Raw genomic sequence first — 21344 nt, 5'->3', positions numbered from 1 at the left:
CTTTGAGAACTGGCTCTCAGTGTGGTAATGTTTCAGGACATGGGACAAGGCCTTTGCCCACTGCAGTCTGAGATTGTCCGGTGGTTCCCACTTTGAAACAGAAGCCAGAGTAACAGGGAAGCTGTAAACCTCATGCTAAAGATCGTAATTGCAAAAGTGGCTCTCTGCAAGCCACAGACTTATTTATACTTCACCTTTCTCCCAATGGGGCTGTAAAGTGGCTTACATCATTCTCCTCTCTTCTAATTTATTCTTACAACAACCCTGTAAGGTAGTTAGGCTGAAAGTGTGTCACCCAGTGAAATTCCAATGCACAAGTCATGATTTAAACACAAGTCTCCCAGATATCAGTCTGACACTCTTAACCACTATATTGTTGCCAGGCTGACCTATGATGGACCAAAGGGGTCCTGTTTTGGAATACAGTCAGTGGTGGGATTCAACAGGTTCGCACCACTTTGGCAGAACCGGTTGTTAAAATGGTGCTTGTAAACAATCAGTTGTTAAATTATTTGAATTCCCACCACCAAAACTGGTTGTTAAATTATTTGAATCCCACCACTAAATACAGTGGCATCTCTACCACCTCAGTCAACCGCTGGGGTGCCTAGCAGTGCAGTGCCAAAATGGGGAAGCCTGTTTAGGCATTGGCTCAGTGTATCTACAAGGAAAAAGAACTTAGTCTGGACTTGTCTCCCTTCACAGCAATTTGCATAATACAATCTCACACCCTTCCTGACAGGAGTAAGTCAGCACAAAGAACCTTGTCCTGGAGAAAGGCCCCATTTCCAGTCCTGGACCATATGTCCTGGAAGAATAATAATTTGGATTTATATCCCCCCTTTCTTTCCTATAGGAGACTCAAAGGGGTTTACAATCTCCTTTCCCTTCCCCCCTCACAACAATCACCCTATGAGGTGGGTGGGGCTGAGAGAGCTCCAAAAAGCTGTGACTAGCCCAAGGGCACCCACCTGGCATGTGCTGGAGTGCGCAGGCTAATCTGAATTCTCCAGATAAGCCTCCAAAGCTCAAGTGGCAGAGCGGGGAATCAAACCCGGTTCCTCCAGATTAGAATGTACCTGTTCTTAACCACTATGCCACTGCTAAAGATAAAGGATACATTAATGTGATTCCTTGCCCAGTGCTGTACTAACTAATGTTTTTTCCTTTGACTTATGCCTTTAACAACCACCTTATTTTGCATTGTTATCATTCCACAGCTGTAATTTCACCAGCTAGCTTTCCCCTTAGAGACACTCCTAAGCCTGGAAACATCAGGCTGATGTCTCAACCCATTAAACTGATGATCCATCCATTAAAGTTGATGGGCAGGAACTCCCTTTGTTTAGGGAGATTTAGGATCACTCTGCATAACCCTGAGAGTGTGTTTTTTCCCTATAAGAAGCTCCCTCTCCCAATGAACAGTGTTGTATCTCTGGACAACTCTCTGTCTGTGATACTGTTACACAGCACTGTTTCTTCCAGAGATAAGCGCGGATCGCTCAGTTCTGTTCATCGGACCATTCTGCTCCAAGATCAAGTGACTATAGAGGAACTGCATAAGAATTATAATTGAAGTCCTAAAAGTTTCATTATTTTGAAATTAAACTGCAATCAAAATACTTAATATGCATTAGCAGCTTTTATAACAGCCTGTAAGACTGACCAGTATTTATCTTCATGCTTGAAGATAGGGAAATAAGGCTGACAGAGAGTAGACTGGCCTAAAACCTCTCCGTGAGTTCAAGGCAGTGGTGAGACTCAATCAAGAAACATTCTGATTCCTAAGTCTCTTAGCCACAACACTACACCAGCTCCTGGACAGTGCACAAGGATTTGAATAAGCAACTAGAAAAGTATTTGTCAAGGTGATAGGGCAGGTTGAGAAATAGATCTCCTGAGGCTTGACACCTATTATGGGATGGAAAGGATGGGGGTGATCTGTAGAGAAACTACCCGGCTTCCATCCTTCACTTGCGCCAATCTACATGAAATTGGGTGGTGGGACAGGCATAGGAGGTTGAACCCCCCACTGGTACAGAGTGAATAACATATAGACCTGAGTTTTCTGGTGCAATCTGAGAGAAGGGAAACAATGACAAAAAATAGAAACCACTCTACATTTATATTCAGCTTCCCTCCACCCTGCTCATTGTAGAAATCTTGTGGACAGTGAGAGAATTTTCAGAGTAGTTAACAAAATTTGACAGTTCTGTTTTTTCTCAAAACAGCATAGGTTGAGGCAATCAACCCATCTTGTGTGCAGATGAAAAATATAAGAAGTCTACGAAGTCTCACTTCTCACAGCAATGCTCTGAATATTATATACTCATAATAGTTACATTTCGAGATGAACCAAACGTTCCAAAAGAAAGACTCGTGTATGTAAACGTCAGGACTCAGACTTGTCATATCAAAATCCATTTTGCACCTAGGCAACTGCCTTCTTTTGTGATAAAATAAATGAAAACAAGTATTTCTAACTCTGAAAGATCAGCTTGTGCTAGATGGATTATATGTAACTGCAATTGTTGGGTGTCAAAAGAACCTGCAAGCCCTTCCACCGTTTCTTTGAGGCCACAGAGCACAACAAACCCAGTTGTCGTTATGTTAATATCTGAAAAAGAAATGATACATTTCTCTGGACCACTGCTGATTATGCCCATAAATGAAAGTGAGAAACTGTTTGTTCTACCAAGGCTTATCTATAATAAACATACGATTTCCACTGGAGTACACATAATTGCTTTTGGAATGCATGCCATTCTTTGCTTCATTACCCTTGTCTAGAATACTATTTCAAACAGTTCTTTCAGTAAATTCATTTGCTCCAAGTAAAAAAAAGTGCACCTTATGGAGAAATACTACCTCCTCCACCTTTCCACAGATATGTCTTCAGCTACATCATAGATTTTAAAAAGTATTCCCAGCATCTCCACATATATGATCAATTCAGAATCTATTCTCCTGTGATTTGCGCTGTAGACAGTTTCTCAAGATGTTAAACACAGAATGATACTACAGAGGTATCATGGTTGTAGAATGCAAACTCATCCCACAATCATCCCTAGTAAAACAGGATTTGCAGATCAGAGTGCTTAAAAGCACTGCTCAAAACCTATTCAAAAGAACAACAGCAGACTAAAAGAAATGAACATACACATCACAGAAAAAGATGCCTCCATCATTTGAACTTCAACCTTTTAAAAAAAAATAGCCTGTCTCCAGGCTGAGGTCTAGGAAATCAGATTGCATCACAAAGTAGTGATGTTGCATCACGAAGAAGTAATGCTGAATGGTCAGGTCTGTGCATATTGTGCTTTGTATTACTCAATTATCTTCTTTTGTCACCTTTGTCTCGTTCTTTCCCATCCTCGCTCTCTGCCTGTTGCTTCCATCCTTCTAAATTGCAAATATAAACTAAGCATTTATTCATATAAATATTTATACCCTTTCTTATCTCCATAGACTCAAGGCAACTAACAAATTAGCAAAACCTATGGGTCACAGACAGTGTAAGTGTCCAACAAGTTAAAATCAATACCGAATTAAAACTAATAAGTTGTACAAATAATTAAAAACTAAGCAAGGATGTAAAAGCGGAACAGTTTCACTGCACAGTAGAATACAAAAATTAAACACGTAGTCATAATTCAGTCAAACTTAATTTTCCCACATTTAAAATGCTGGTGAACTCCTATAAGACCACATGATAAACTGCTGTCTTGCTGGAAGTTATGGTGTACAAAAAAAACTTCTAATTTTGGCTGCCCTCAGTGTAATTTTTGCATATTAGTATTTTCTCCACCATCTGAACTGAAAGCATATCATGTGAAGTTTAAAAATTAAAAAATCAAGATTAACCTCTTAATTACTTTTATACTAAGTAACTATAGATAATGTTTCAGCCGTCATAGAATTGGAACATACTAAGGGTTGTTGTTTTTTTTAAAAAAAATTCAATGGGGCAGCTCAATTCATTATTATGAATGCAAATATAAAACATTAACAATTCAGTTTGAAGGAACAAACACTTCCATAATTGTAATTTACAGCTATTCACTGCAATAAAGAAGTATTCTGAGGAACTGAAAGGCTCCTGACAGTAACCACAAAGGCATAACTAATATAATGGATATTCCCATAGACAATTCTTTGTGTGTATGTTCCCTGCACTGTACATAAAGCTGGGAAACTGATGAACTTCATCAGGAACTGATGGAGTTTATTATTGTTTTAGAAAACAGCAATAAGCATATTTTTCAAAATTCTGAAATCATTGTAGAAACAATTATCTTGCAATGTCAAAAGGACATACTATGCAAATGACCATAACAATGCCTTTTGTTCTCTGGGTGCCTCAAAAACATTTGATGTCCAGGGTATATTCAGCCTTTGGCTGGAACACATTGATTTTTCTAACACAATCATTAATTTATATGTAGAAAAACACCATAAGAATCTGGCCTCAGAATTTCAGTTCCATCATTCCCAATGGCAAGAAACTACTAAACCACATAATCATACTGTTACCATACCGCCCTGGCATAGCAGAGGGGTGTGCGTGTGTGCTTATTAACAGGTATCCCTGCTCCCGTTCCAGCCTAAAGGGTGATGCTGACGTTGCAGAGATGGGGAGCCCATTCTCTGGCAATAGCCAGGTCTACCTATTAGAAGCTTATAATAATTGTTTTCCAGTTCTCCTGCTCTCAGCTTGCTTGCTATATCAGCACATTTTCAGCTCCACAGCAAAGGAAGAATGTGTCCTCAACATGATACAGTAGCCCTGCTGAATGGATACAAGAAGACTCCTGATGTCATTGCCTCCCCAGATTATCTTAACCCAGATACTCCCTTCTGTAACTAACGTCTTCAGACCATTTTACAATTGCTTCTCAAACAATCCATCTGGACACCTTCGAGAGGTTGTTCTGACATACCGCAAAGATTGTCCTGACACCTCCTTCACCCTATAAATATCCTACACTCCAAAGGGCCAATCACTCAGTGCCATTGACACCTTTCTGTCATTGTCACTATGTCCAACGCGTTGCCCCCTGGAACCAAACCCTGGATCTTCTTCACATCGCAATCAGGTTGTATTACCCATATATCTCATACCCCTTTCTATTCCAAATCTATTTTCCAACCTATCTACATCTTAGGAACTCTGTGTGTGCTGCATTGAACCTAGTGACTGTAAACCCCTTATCCCTACAATAAAGATTGTTAAATTTGCATTATATTCCTCTCTGTAGATTTTCTTCCGAGAGCTGATCTTCGTATATGCTGGTATTAAAGATTCCTTACCCAGCCTCTTGCACATTAATAAGCAGTCTGCTCTAAGCTAATATTCCCCACTATATTGAGAGACTGTGTCTCCACTTTGGGTAACAATATAGCAGGCCATATATACTTCATTGACAGGCAAGCTGCCTTCTTTCTTCCTGACAGATAATGAAACACCCATCACAAGTTCAGTCTGAATACAAAGAATAAAAAAATTATGATGCCATTCATGTCTCTTATAAAATTAGTCAATCACAATTGATTGTACTACAGTTATGCACAGGATGCTCTAAAACCTATATATTCTCTTGGCGTAATATATTACACCTCCAAAACTCTACCATTTAAACAGGTATGTGATGACAGATTTGCTTTAAATGACCAAATATACGCAATTTACCCTACCATCACTTGTACTGAATATTCAATTAAGTGGCAGACACAATATAAGAATAATACAGTTCCTATTCAAATGTAGCTTTTTTCATTAAAATATTGATAACCTGCTTCTTGTCTTGGCTCAAAGCAGAATCGTAAAAGCAAGAATCTGACTAGTACATACAAAATTATTCTATATTCATTATTTACTTATGACTATATTTCAGTGGAAAAATTAAAACTAAGTAGTGAGGATGGATCTATACCCAGAAAATCAATTAATATCTCCTATTAAAAGGTGTACTCTGCTTACAATGAGTGAAAATTCCAAGCACCTACAACTTATATATAGCACTTTTCCAGCCACAATGTGTCACCTAAAATAAATGCAACATACACATATTGTCAAATCAGTAGACAGCAGAAAAATACTTTCATTCTCAAGGTGAATTGAGTACAGTTGTGTGTTTTTTTTTCATTTTCTCAACCACTCCTTTTAAAATCATGCATTTCAACTACCTTCACATGAGATGATGCTTTTCAATTGGAGGATCCTGCAGTCTAATTCAGGGAGTAGAAACGAACCTGAACTTGAATCTGAAAACCAGTTCAGAGTGTCATTCAGAGAACCATAACTTAACCCAAATAATCTTAAAGTTCTCAGACGCATTGAACATGAGCAAAACCCCTGAAAACAGTGAGTATATAAAGATTTATCCAAGATTAGGGAAATTCAGGGAGTTCTGTGAGGTTACTGAACATTGGTTAGTATGATTAGGCCATAGATGCTTTTATTCCCAAGGAAAAAGAACTGTTCAGCTCTCCTTAAATCTAAACAAACTGTAGAATATATTGTATTTAATAATGGGTCAAAAAGAACTGATGTGAAGTGATAAACAAAAACAGAATCTTTGCACTGATCCATGCAAGCTCAGGCTTAGTCCCTACTAATGCTTTGATTTTGGCCATTAGGAAATCTGGTAGGGGGAGACTTCACCTCTAGGTCTTCAATTCTGTGAATTTTATGCTGGGACAGGGCTGCTATCGGACTACTGCAGCGTAGCTCCTTCCTTGGATATCTGGCCACTCCCTGGTTAATGGGTCCCTTAGCTCTTAGGCTTCTTCCACTTTCTGGGGGAAATTCTCTGGTGAAAATTCAGTGAGATTAGCTCTGTTCTGGACAATCCTGGTGCTTTGTTGTGGCTTTTTGGTAGAGTCAGTTCTATTTATCTGAAAATTTCTCAGCATATGCTGCCACTATTGACTTGGCTAGGTATACTTATTCTTTGCAGAATGATTGAAAATGCTAGCTTTTGATCGGTTCTTTTCTAAGTACACTCAAGAGCCAATAGGTTGCTATATTTTTAAATTGTCAACTTTTTTCTTTCCTTTTTTCTCTGTCTTGAGAGCTACCCAATGTCAGTTTCAATTTACCAGCACACATACAGGCCTTAAACAGGTATGTACATCTCTATATACACTGATACATGAAGGTTTTTTTCATTCTTCAAAGGTGCACAAACATAAGGCACACTTAAAATTCAGCTTCTCTACAGAAATCATGTTAACTGATTCCAAACAGCCAAAAGAGAAGGTCCCTACTATGTTTTCAGGATTATGGGAGAAAATATGGTGAATAAAACACACTGTTTGGCTAGCAATTAATATAGTTAATGCATGGAAAAAATCTGGATTCTCTGTGGTGAGCTGCGCATTGGCCTGATCCTTCTACCTTCTCTACAAGAAGTCTTAAACTTGTTGCAGCATTCTTTTATTTGGAAAGAAGTGAGCTGGAAAGCACCACTCCTTCCCTATAAGAATATAAGAACAACATGGTGGCTCATACCAGTATATTCGGTTCAGCATAAGTTTCATACACTGGCGAACCAGTCACCCTGAAGGTCCAAACAGGGCATAGAAGCTGAAGCTCTCCCTGGCTGCTGCTTTCAAACATGAGAAGTTCAATGTATTGTCGAAGGTTTTCACAGCCGGAATCACTGGGGTGCTATGTGGTTTCCGGGCTGAATGGCTGTGTTCTAGTAGCATTCTCTCCTGACGTTTCGCCTGCATCTGTGGCTGGCATCTTCAGAGGATCTGACAGTAGGAATGGAAAGAAAGTGGAGTATATATACTGTGAGGTCAAAAGGTGAGGCCATCTGAATAGAGTAGCCTGGCATGTGAGTCACAAAGAAGTCTGTAGCGTGTGAGTAACAATGAAGATAGCAAGGTATATATACTCCACTTGCATTCCATTCCCACTTTCAGATCCTCTGAAGATGCCAGCCACAGATGCAGGCGAAACGTCAGGAGAGAATGCTGCTAGAACACGGCCATACAGCCCGGAAACCACATAGCACCCGAATGAGAAGTTCAGTCTGCTTCTCTGAAAAGAGACAACCTTTATGCCTAAACGTTCCTAAATTGCAGTAAAGGCCACCAAGGTAAAGCACAGACATCACAAAACAGCAGAGGCGGAGCAAGGGGAAACTGCACTCCAGCAGTGGCATTGCCTGCCCTCGCCCCAGAATGCCCCAGAACACCCCCGCCACACACCCTCCACAGCCCGGCCAAGCCTCTGCTGCTGCTCCGCCCGGGGCGTTGCATCCCCCTGCCCTGTGGGCACTATGTCACTGCAAAATAGTAATGCTGAAATATCAGTCCTTCAGATAGGTCTCAAGCTTGTCCATCTCACAAACTCATTTTCCTTATATTGGGGCTAAACAAAATATAGTGATCTCCTCATGGCTTCCACAAGGATGCTGCCCCCATTTTAAAGGCATTTTAATTGCTATGGGGTTCTTACCCCCCCCCCCCAGCACTTTTTCAAGTGCTGAAACAGCTGCTTTTTGGCACTTGAAAAAACAGGAGGAGGAAGAGGGAACAAGAGAACTATGCTGCAGCATTTTCATATGCCCTTAAAATATCACTAACAGCCTTATGGCAGCCGTGAGGACATGCATCTCATTTAGTTTGGCCCTTACCAAACTGAGACACTCTGAACATTTTCAATATGAGATGTATCTCAAAATGACATTCCTATGTGTTCTGCCTATGTATACTGTATAATCACCGTTAACCTACTGTTGAGCATACCCAAAGTTACTGTCAAACTCCTACATGCACATACACGAGACCCACAAGGATTCACAGTAGAGGGAAAACCCTACTTTCTCCTCCACACCACTGCCCCCTACTTTCTCCTCTAGAGTAGCCAGGTTTCCCCTTGCCATCAGTGAGGGGCAGGAGTGGGTTTGCCAGTTCCTGGAGATTTGGGAGTGAAGCCCAGGAAGGTCAGGTACCTCAGTAGGGTACAATGCAACTCAGTTCACCTGCAAAGCTTTCTTTTTCTCCATGAGATCTGATCTCTGCAGTCTGGAGATAACCTCTAAATCCAGGGGATCTCCAGGTCCCACCTGGAAGTTGGCATCATCATTCTCCCCTGGAGTTCTGCCTGTATTTGCCTAGTCTCCTTCCTTCCTCCATCTGCTCTGTCATGGATTTCACCCTGCTCACATTTTCCCCTCCCATTCGCTCTTCTTTCACACCCCCTTGCCCAACCCCGCCCCCACTCCTTGCCCAACCCTGCCCCCACTCCTCTTTCCCATTTTGGCCGTACACACATATTTGTTCTCCATCCCCCTCCTCTTTACATCCACCATGGTTTCTATTTCCTCCATCCTCTCCCTGTTTCTCCCCCAACTCATGAATTCAACTTCTTGTCTTTGCTGCCATTCTTAGGAGACACTGGGGGCTGCTACTGCATCTGAATTTTTTTTTCTTGTATTACTATTCCATTTGTTCAGATAGCTCACAATTAAAAAAAAGTTTTCCGTAATCCTGAAACTTTACCAGCTTTTGAATAAATATCTACCCTAACCGTCTAAGGCATAGGTGTCAAATTCGCGGCCCTCCAGATGTTATGGACTACAGTTCCCATCATCCCTTGCCAGCATCATGTTGGCAGGGGATGATGGGAATTGTAGTCCATAACATCTGGAGGGCCGCAAGTTTGACACCTGTGGTCTAAGGCAGTGGTGGCGAACCTATGGCACGCGTGCCAGAGGTGGCACTCAGAGCCCTCTCTGTGGGCACGCGCACACAGAGTTCGTGGGGGGGGGGCAGAAAATCACACCCACCCACTTTCATTCTTGCTGTCTCAAAATCAGTAGTGAATTGCCCCTGAATACTGTGCCTCAATTTTTCAAAGGGTTCCCAATGATGGAGAATGGCTATCTTCATAATTCTTGTTTAGGAAAGTCCCAAGTGTAAGGCTAGACACACTCAGACAAAGTCGACTTGGAAACAAAGGAACGGACTTTATTGAATTGTGTTGCCCTATGATACAGGGTGCTGGAACTGAGGGTTCTTGCCCTCAGTTCCAGTATATATATACAGGCAGGAGTGGGCGGTCCTTCCCAGAGGCGGGAACGGGGATAACTGGGGAAACAGAAACTTACTGGGAGACGGAGACTACTGGCAGGGTCGTGACCCTGACATCCCGCCCCCCTTAAGACCCCCTCCCACCCAGTTTGTCGGGGTAAGCCCGATGGAAGGCCCGGAGAAGGCGCGGAGCTGCAACGTGTTGTGAGCCCACCCACTCGTTGTAGCCGGCGGGGGGGGGGGGGTTCTTCCATTCAATCAGATATTGTAGTGTCCCCCTGTGTAGTCGCGAGTCCACAATGGCGGCGACCTCTTGGTGCACTTCGCCATTGACTATGTACACTTCCGGTGGCGGCCCATCTGGGTGCCAGCTGACACATGGGGCAGCCTTCTTCAGAAGGCTGATGTGGAATACCGAGTGCACACGGGCGAGTGTTTTTGGGAGCTCGAACTCAACCACGACCAGATTGATGACTCGAGAGCCGCGATACGGTCCGATGAACCGGGCTCCCAGTTTCCGGGTACCCAGGAGGCCCTTTAGGTTCCGCGTGGATAGGTATGCACAGTCGCCCACCTTATAGTCCACGGGGTGGCGTTTGCGTTCTGCGAAGCATTTGTAGTCCGCCTTCGCCTTGGTTAAGGACTCCAATGCTGCGGTCCAAGTGTTGCATAGGGAAACAACCCATTCCTGTAGGTCCAGCGGTCCGGCCGTGGGCTCCCCCTCCAGGGGGAAAGGCGCATTGTTGTGCCTATTTACGATTTTGAAGGGGCTTTGTCCTGTGCTGGAGTGAACCGTGTTGTTATAGGCATATTCCGCGAAGGGGAGGAGGGGCGCCCAGTCGTCGTTGTGCCTGTTCACATAACAGCGGAGATATTGCTCCAGGATGCCATTAACACGTTCGGTCTGGCCGTCGGTTGCCGCGTGGTATGCAGACGAGAGCCCCAGTTCTACCCACAGCAGCTTCATGAACTCCTGCCAGAAACGGGAGACAAACTGCGGCCCGCGGTCCAATAGGATCTTGCGGGGGCCCCGTGTAGACGGTAGATGTGGGTGAGGAACATGCGTGCCAGCTGTGGAGCCGATGGGGGTCCCTTGCAAGGAATATAGTGGACCTGTTTGGAGAAGAGGACCACTACTACCCAAACAGCCGTTTTCCCCCCGCTGGCCGGCAGGTCCGTGATAAAGTCCATGGAGATGTGCTGCCACGGAGTGTCGGGGCTGGGGAGTGGTTGCAACAATCCAGGTTGCCTCCCCGTTACATTCCAGCACAATGTAAGGCTGGACACACTCAGACAAAGTCGACTTGGAAACAAAGGAACGAACTTTATTGAATTGTGTTGCCCTATGATACAGGGTGCTGGAACTGAGGGTTCTTGCCCTCAGTTCCAGTATATATACAGGCAGGAGTGGGCGGTCCTTCCCAGAGGCGGGAACGGGGATAACTGGGGAAACAGAAACTTACTGGGAGACAGAGACTACTGGCAGGGTCGTGGCCCTGACACCAAGCATTTGATAGGTCATTAAAGTGCTAAACTACATGTCTGATTCTACAGGCTATTTATCATAGGCTTAAAATATTTTTTCCCAGCATAAAACACCAACAGCATTTTATTAAATTATATTATTTTAATTTTACCATTTTATTGATTATAATGATATATGTATAAGCATGTCTGATTTTAATATACTTTATATATATGAAGAAGCTCTGTATTCTTGGTAAGTGAAACTTTACTTGGTAAGTGAAACTTTCCTTAATTAATGTTTTCTTTTTAACATGCTTACTGTAATATACTGACAAAAAGTCTACATGATTTATTGAGACTTACCTGACCAGTGCCCAGTAGAACTTCCTGATCTGTCAGTGCATGTCTCACTCACTGGTCTAAAAACTGTCTCCCAACCTCCAGTAGCATAGCGCCAATTTTGAGACTCCAAAATTAACGTCCTTTGAGTACCATACGCAATCATGAAACAGTAGACTACATGATGAAGTTGACAACCATAACCACAACCTTTGTTGATATTGCAGATTAGTTTCTTGGCTTTGCTGCAATCCTTGGGGTTCTAAGAACAATAAAATAGACATGAAGAAAACAGACATAAGTATTGTTCAAGATGAAAAATATGTAGTGTCATCAATTTTTATGATACATATGAAAAGAGGGAGCAAACTTCAGCTCAGCAAAACTAGGCAGTAAAGACTAAGAACTGGTGTACATTTTTTCATTAACCTGATGTGAAAAAAATAACATTTAAAAATTACTATTTTAATTCTGAATGTCAGAATGTTTAGTCAGAAATATCCCACCATCGCTGATTTGACTGTGTTGGAATATTCTTTATTTCAGCTGGCTAAATTCCAAAATTGTTAGCTTGCATTGCTAACCCCTCCCAGCCTCCAGTATATGTTTCCCCCTCCCAGCCAGTATATGTTTGAAGGGGCCATGATAAAATGGCCATTTTGAAATTAAGATATAGTAGTATATATGGATGGGAGAGCTCTTGGGAATACTATGCAAGTGGAATGCAACTATAACAAAATAAATAAATCCACAGTTCATCTATAAAACAAAGCAAACTGTTACTTCTTGTACCAGCCAATACGAACCCGTGCACAACGACAATATGTCAAAATGAATGAAAGCCCGTTGCACACCCAATAAGACCAATTATCACATGGTGTAACTAAGTATTTTCTATTCAGTGAAATAATACTTATTTGACTATAAAGTTCATCAACACGATATTATACAATACTGTGATTCTCTATACAATATTATCAGCATATATATAGTTATAAACAAATAGTTATGATATATCATTTTTTTGTTTCCTACAGGCAGAATCAGTCCTTGCCCGAAATACAGTACTGTCTGAGCGGTCCATCCATTATTGCACAGTCCCATGGATCAAGGATGATCGCTGTTAGATGCTCGTATCAGCCTTCCATTGATAAATCACTTCTATTTAGTCCTGCCATACAGCGTGGCATATGCGATTTTATGAATGAAATCAATGGGTATACAAAACACAACACACGTTTATCTGCACTTTCATTCTTCTTCATCAGTGTAAGATTTCATTTATAATTGCTCTTTGGGGATATGCAATATGGATGCTTTTTATGGGGAAGTCATATCAAGACCTTTTAATAACTCCAAAGAGCGATCTGACCTGCTCTCCCCCACCTCTCCTGTCCAAACCCAGAACAGTTTGGACAGCAGAAGGTGTGGGCAATCTTGTATGTGGGGCTGCTCAGCCTTATATGCAGGAACAAGGTCATTTCTCTCCCTATCTCAATTGACCGAGTCACGAATGGCTTGGATAGCAGAGGTAGGGGAAAGGATCCTACATGTAGGGCTTCTCAGCCCCACATGCAGCATGGCACCCACTCTCCCTAAACCTCTATCATCTAAGCCCCAATGGACTTGAATAGCAGAGAGGAGGATCCTGCAAGCAGGACTGCTCGACCTACATGCATGATCACGCCTGCTCTCCCCTGCCTCTACTCTCCAAGCTCTGAAGGGGCACCACAACCAGGATTGCACCCACTGTCCCTCTGGCTCTACTATTCAAGCACCAAAGGTCTTGGTTAGCAGAGTGGGGGGGGGGGTGATCCTGTATACAGGCTGCTGAGCCCCATATGCAGGATCCCTCCTGCTCTCCCTCCGCCTGCTCTGCCCAAGCCTTAAAGGGCTTGAATAGCAGCTGGAGGATCATGCATGCGGCTCAGATCTCTCTTCCCCCACTCCAAAAGTCAGCAAAGCCAAATCATGTATAGCTTTATCAGCTCCAAATAGTTTGGGTTGTTGTATTGGAAAACTAACTCCACCCAAAAACCCATAAAGAGTTTTTCTGGTTTTTCGATTATTCAGGTTTACCGAATTACCAAGCATATTGAGCCCCGACTTATACCATTTTCCTATTTAAAAGTACAAATAAAATAAGTGTAGGAATGACAAGTTAAGAAATTTTGCAAGACAAACATAATAAAAATACATTAAAAGCAACATGTTCAATTGATGAGGTTCTAAAATACACTTCAAGATAAAACAATTGGACTATAAGCATTAAACTGCTTATCACATCTTATCATCGAAATCTACAGTACAGTATTTTATGAAAATTCATAATAGACAGTGTTGGACTTTCCCAGAGAGACCTTTGTTCAAAATCTCCACTCAGCCACTAAGTTCCTACTTTAACCTTGCATTTATGGTACACTCAAAGTCTGACTGAGGCTTTCAGTTAGGTCTCTCAACCTAACCAATCACAAACAGTTGGTGTAATAAAAGTAGAATAACTCTGTGCATGCCTCTAAGGAAGATTATGATAAAAATGCAGAGATGAAAGTGGTATACTGGGCCATACCAGCTAAAAAAATGGCTAAAGCAGTATCTATGAAGAGGCTTGGTGTATGCATGGGGAGGCCAAACCACCCCATTAGGTCCCCCATTTTGTCCAGAAATTAGAAACATCACCAGTAGGCTTGTGGCAGAAGCTTCAGAGACATGGACAGTAATACCTTGCTGGCTGAGGCAAAAACACAAGGAAAAGAGAAAAAGGTCACAGAGAGTGGAAACAAAGACCCTTTGAAAAATCATAGAAAAACTCATAATTCTGTATGCTCATTTTCTGCACTTTTTATCTCAGTCATCTATTTTTTGTACCAGGATTTTTTCTTCAGTACAAAGACTGAACTGAGAAACAGAATTACTTGTAGTCTGATTTGTGTTGGTTTGTAAAAACTGATACCTCTTGGACAACATGCAAGCAGAAACCCAGAAAGATTTGCAGGGGCATCTCATTTCCCCTCCTCATTATTTCTTCTTTTCCGTCGCTGAAATCCCCCATAGCCTCTCCACTTTTCCTGCCTTCTTATCTCCTTCCCATCCACAGCCAACCTATCTCTATCTGAAGTCTTCAGTTTTCCCTCCTTCCTTACCCCCGGGCAGCTTCTGGCCAGCCCAGTTGTGTGGTGCTGGTCACCAGGCTAGGCCTAGTTGAACTGTGGGCAACTGGCAAGGACTTGCAAGGGGTACCTCATTTCCCTCTCTTTCACCTTTCCCCATACCATGACTTCTTTTATTCCTGGGCTTCTCCCCCAGACCCCTGGCCACACACACACACACACCCCAAAGGAAGGAGGGAGAAATGAAGAGGCAGTCTGACTGCTCTGCCCACTTCCCCAAAAGGAGGGAGGAAGAGACAGTTTGCCTAACTAATTGGCCAGTTACCACTTTCCTTTCCTTAGGTGGGTGGGTGCCACCTCTCCTGCCTTGCATGGGAATTAGATTAATAGGACCAGCAACCACCCATTTGCACACATTATCTGTGGTGGCTTGCACACTGTGGAACAGATTGCCTAAAAACTTCTATCATTTTGCAGAGTACAAAACAGAAATGTTCAGGAAGGAAAGTTTACAAAGGAAGTTTGAACTTAGGGGACTGCTTTTATAAAGGTTGCAGTTAATTGACTTTAAAGCTTTGTCTTCTACATTTATAAACCACTTTCCATACTGTGTTATCTCATACCTTAAATGGGTTTTTCTTTTTTGCTTATCTGTACTGTTTCCAAGTCTGTAATTCTAGTCCTGATACATTGTTCATTCAATATCTTAAGTTGACTGAATTTTTTTCCTATTTTGTAATCTGCCTCGAGTCTCAGCAAGGAAGGTGGGCTATAAATGAAGAAAATAAAATAAAATAAAATGTTCATGGGACTGACTACTGAAGGTTACTGACAGGGCTGGATACTTTGAACAATATTTTGATTTTTTTTGCAAAAACAGAGTTTGATTGGTTTATTACTTGACAAAATTAACACAGCTTTAGATAAATGCATTGCTCCAAGTTACCAAATAATACTATTAGCCCCAGATGCCAGACTTTAGCTTTGGGAGCTTCCAGTAATCTCACATCAGAAATATATAACCATGCTTATAAAATAATTGCAAATTTTACAGTGTTTGTGTAAAGATTTCATATTGAAATAAACATTTATTTATTTTCATGAATTTATTCTCCCCCCATCACCAGAGTCCCTGGGTGAAACAATAAGAACATACAATAGAAGTTAATAGACACACTCCTCGAATACTACTAATGAGCTAGCTAAATATAGTTCTTAGTGCCACAGAACTATTACTCAGCTTTTACTCACAGATGTGTTTGTTCTTCTTCTGCTCAATCTAGCGGCTTCTCAGTTATTAAACCAATTTCATGGCCAGGATGCAAGACCATTCTATATCTGAGTAGAAGAAAGCATGCAGGAAGTACTTTCTGGTTCAAGACTCTCCTCTGCTGCTCCCCAGCCGATTGGGGGTCTGATCCACAGGAGGGTTATGTAGATAAAAAGAGGGGATGATAGCAATGGGCAAGTGACAAGAAGTGGGAGAAGTAGAGGTATACAATTTCCCTTCCTCTTAAATATCATGAGGGTGCTTGCTTATGCTTATACCAGTATATTGATCAGGCTGGCTGACTGTTGCTGAAGACACTACTTCAAAGAGTCCCTCCTTAGATACACTGATATCAGCATAAGACATATGCTGAAAAAAGTCACCTCATTGAACAGCAGATTCAGTGACAAAACTGAATAGCCCCAAACTTATGAAAAAAAATTATCAATGGCTTTCTTCAAATTTTATAGGGAGTTGGCAAATGAACAGCAGATCATCATAAAATAGCTATAAGAACATTAAAAATACATTTCACTACAATCTATGGATAATCAGGGACTCTTTGAAGAAAGTTGACAAAGGCAGACGCATATAGAATATTACTGACCAAGACAGATACAACACAAATCAATCTACCACAAGTAGCAGTTTCAGCACTTGTTGGGTCTCTTAATGTCCTTTTCTATGCCCCATCTCCAAAGGATATCTCAAAGATATGTCAGTGTACCTGGAGATACACCAGTGACATTCCTACTGGCCATGAACTGAAGTAACTTGCCTTCCAGTGTAAAAATGGGCAGGCGTGTGTTGTGGTTGAAGCAGGACTTAGAATTGGGATTCTAGGCCTCTCTGAAACTGGACATGTCTGTACAAACTCTGGCATATTCATCAAGGCTTATGAAAGTGAAAAAAATCAAGTTTCTCAGCCACCCACCTCACAAGCACCTGTACAGCTCAGGACTCCAGCTAATCATGCAGTCAATCACAGTCTTTGCTGAATGGACATGAGATACTTTTGCCTAAAAGACTGCCATTTAAGCTGAGTTTTTCCACCTTCTCAGCCCCATCCCTTGCCCGATCACCTGGACCCTACCTTTCTCCCTAACAGAAACCTATTCTCTATCCCTCCATTTTATTAACACAACAACACTGTGGGGCAGGTTAGAATGAGAGTATGACTGGTTCACAGTCACTCAACAAGCTTCAATTGTAGAGAAGGGACATGAAGCTGTATTTCCTAGATCATAATCCAGGGGTAGGGAACCTGCGGCTCTCCAGATGTTCAGGAACTACAATTCCCATCAGCCCCTGCCAGCATGGCCAATTGGCCATGCTGACAGAGGCTGATGGGAATTGTAGTTCCTGAACATCTGGAGAGCCGCAGGTTCCCTACCCCTGTCCTAATCCAACTGTAATCACTATATGACACTACCACTCTTGTTCTTTCATAAGGCAAAACAAAAAAGAAAAAGGACATTGCTGCTTCTGGAAATTCTTTCCCTAAAATAATATGATAAAGCAGAGTCCCAGTTAAAATACACGCAAATCATTATTTGTCCACATATTTGCCCAAGGCAAACAATTTACACTTCAATTGACTCGGATGGTGATACACTGCTCAAGTAAAGTGCTTGTACATCTATACCAATTCTATATTTTCAAAAAATCAGTTTTCAAACATTTTTTCCATCTGTCATTTTCTTATTCTGTTTTGCAAGCTATTTTGCTATTTACAAGTTTTAAGTTCTTAAAATAACTTTCACCTCACAACCTAATTTTAGGATTACCTCAAACTAAACAGTGATCCTGAAGATATGGAGGATAACAGGGTGATCTGTTCAGTGCCTCAGGAAATCTACAAGAATTAAGGGCTGCTTCTTGCATTATTTCTGATATTGCTTCCACTTCAGATATAGTACATGGAGGACTGTGTGCAAGTATTTCCTTCTGCACTGGGAAGACACTTTATTTATCTGATTTGTTATTGCACATTCAAGGCAAACACAGACATATGCATTCCCCTTCCTACATTATTACACAGCATCATTAATGTACATAGCATTCTAGAGATCAACAAGACAACAGGTCCCTGTTCTAGATTTCAAATGGAGGAAGATGATGTGAAGATAAACAAGAATGTAGATCAGTTACACTTACTTAGGCTTTGTTTCAGTAGAGGATGAAAAATAAGGTGCTGGAAAGGTGGATTTTAAGGAAAAAATCTGGAGAAAGAAGCAGTATCTCACAGGTTTCAGGCAGAAGATGGGAAAGGATAGAAATGTTTAAGAACTATTTGGATAGTTGAGGTGACAGTCCTGTAGGAACAAAGGTCATGAGGCAGAAATATGCAAGTTGAGAAATGAGAATAGGGCAGGGAACAAAGAGATATGATGGAAAGGATGAGGAGCTGGATCAGGGTCTGGATTATAACAGAACACACACAGTTGTTTCTAACATGGAGAAAAATAAATTTATGTCAGAACTATTAGAACATGTTCTCAGAGCATGATTGAAAAGTCGAAGCCAAGCACCTATGAGTCTTATCAATGCCTACATAGGAGATGTGACCTTGATTTGCATGTAGGAAGAAATGAAGTGTCCCTACAGCCATGTCATGGTAGCTGGTTCTTTCTCTAGGGAACTTAAGAATCAGATAACATGGATGGTAAAGTCTGCATCAGTCCTGCTGGTATTTCTTTTAGCCATGAAGACACATGGAAAGACATTGCAAGGGTTGAAAACCTATGAGCTTGTGGACAATGGAAACTGGCCATGTTGTGCATATGCACTCAATCCCAAAGAATGTCCACAAAGATATCCTAAAAGTGTGAGAATTCACTAACACAAGTCAACCAAGCTAACAAGCAAACAACCACTGCAGTTTTTTTAAGTAAACAAAGATTTGGACTGTGAAAAGATTCTCCTAGGTCTGATTTAGTGATAGAATGATTTTTAAAAGGTAAACAGGACAGCACTTTATGTAGAAAATTGAAGTGATAATGCCAAATAGCCTGCCATACATTATATGAATAATCTTCATTATACTGTGTAAAACTACTTTATATTTCATAAATGTCTATTTTATTGAAGCTGACTTGTTTTTTAACACATTTTACCTATATTAGCTAGCGTTTATTCAGTAAATATAATTTTAATTTCTTTCTATTTAAGTACTCTTTCTTCAGAATTCTTACCTGAAGGTATGTTATTCTCCTCTGTACCAGCTCTGTCAAATCTTTGGCTTCCTTTTCTCGCCAATCACCTGCTCCGTCTGTTTGACTGAGGTAGTACAGATCTGTCATTACTGACCTGTTTAAAAAAAAATGAGACAAGCAATCCTTGTGGCTAACTCAATAAGAATGATCAACAACAAAAGAAAGACAAAGTGTTTTACTGCAATGCAAAGTATGTATTTCAAAGGATAGACATCTTAAACTATCAACAGACAGACATCTGATGCACCTTTCTCACTCACAAAGAGTGCCTACCATCCTCCACAACTTCTCTTCCACAGGTTCAGGGTTACAAGTAGGTCAGGCCATCTCATGTTACTACCCTTCATACCTTCTTTTAAAAATCTATAGAGATTCGCAACCATTTCAAATCTCAGGTCCTCTCGCTTAGTAAATAGCATAGCCCACCATCACCCCTTTAATAACGCCCTCACTCAAACATTTTAGAGTTACTGGAGTTGGAGGCTCAATCACAAGTTCCAGTTATCCCTATATATATGTAAGTAAAGATCTTAGTTTGTGGGTTTCTTGCCCAGAGACAACAGCCCTCAGGGTTAAACAAACAAGAAATGAACTTTTATTTATGGTTTGAACATAACACTGAAGAAAAACAAGGTAGATGTTACAAAGTATTTTTTCCACTGAACTTTTGAACTCTTACCCTATTCCAGAACATGGGATTTTTGATTACAAATGGACTTTTCTTTCCAGTTGGCCTTTAACTGCTGCTCACCACAGTTTCATTCAGCCAGAATACTCTCCACTATTGCACTGCTTAACTACTCTCCTAACTGCCCTTCCCAGTGGTCTCTCACTAACATTCTGCCTCTTCCATTGGCGAAAGCCTAACCTATTTGTCACACGGCCATCCTCCAAGAATCTGTCATAGGCAGAGATCTTCCACGTTTTCCCTTGGTGACAACATATTAATGTGCTGGGGTTTTTTATTTTAATTTTACTGCTGTGGCACATTACCCCTATATAGACATACCTCAGAAATAAGCCACAGGGCGCATTTCTCCCACAGAGCCTCATGAATTCATATAGTTTCTATTTCTATTTCTTGTTTAGTGCTACCTACATTTTGCCAATCAAAAAGCAATTGTTAGAATGAAAACTGATGGTACAAAATGGGTTTCTGATTCTGGTTTGGGCCTTACAGAAAAAGTGGTAGCTGTAATTTTTCAGCACAGACATTATGTCAAACTAAGCTTAGCACTAAACAGTCAATTAAAACAGAACACACATAAGAGAGGAAGAGGATCATTTCAACCCTCAGCCACAAATACCATTCTCCTGATAAAATTCCTGACAGATTACCCTTAGCCTCTACTGAAAGCAAACAATGCAAGTCATGACCAACAAATATTGAGAAATCAAAAACATAATTGCAGTAAATAGCTTCCTCCTCTCCAGTGTTTGGGGAAAAAATTAGTTTGCTTAGTAAAGATCCAAGCAAAAAGGGCATGTTGATCAAGAAGCAACAGTGTTAGCTGTTAGTGAAAGAGCTTTTAATTTCTCTCAGAATAACTACTGAGCAGGATTTTATTAAGCTGGCAAGAATTTTAAAGACATGGATCAATATCTATTAAACCTTCAATTTAGAAAGCCCCAACTTTCCCATATATTGCCCTCCTTCATTAAAAAAAATAACAAAAAGCTAGAGCAACATGATAAAAACTGTTGCATTTGGCTATTTCCTCCAAATTGCCACTGGAATGAACTCTGGGAGAAGTTGTATATCACTCACAGTAAACTTGAGGTTGATGATATAGGACAAGAAATGACCACTACAAACTATGCCTGTTGTCTTAAGAAATGCCAGACGTAAAAAAATTCCATTTGGGCAGATATTTACAGTAAAATCCAGGGTCTACA

At 41.2% G+C, this 21344-nt stretch overlaps 1 protein-coding gene across 2 annotated transcripts in view; it reads right to left on the bottom strand.

Moving 5' to 3' along the window:
- Positions 1-21344, bottom strand: part of FUT8 (fucosyltransferase 8) — a 108102-nt gene that overhangs the window by 35878 nt on the left and 50880 nt on the right. For both annotated transcript variants that reach the window (XM_048484399.1, XM_048484398.1), the window contains 2 exons: positions 19428-19542; positions 11878-12115 (listed from right to left, as the gene is read on the bottom strand). In XM_048484399.1, the coding sequence (XP_048340356.1) occupies positions 11878-12115; positions 19428-19535 (346 nt within the window). In that variant the 5' untranslated portion in view covers positions 19536-19542. The remainder of the gene's footprint in view (positions 1-11877; positions 12116-19427; positions 19543-21344) is intronic.

The sequence above is a fragment of the Sphaerodactylus townsendi genome, linkage group LG02 (genome assembly GCF_021028975.2).
Source record: "Sphaerodactylus townsendi isolate TG3544 linkage group LG02, MPM_Stown_v2.3, whole genome shotgun sequence".
Lineage (NCBI taxonomy): Eukaryota > Metazoa > Chordata > Lepidosauria > Squamata > Sphaerodactylidae > Sphaerodactylus > Sphaerodactylus townsendi.
This window is presented reverse-complemented; position numbering and strand designations above follow the sequence as displayed.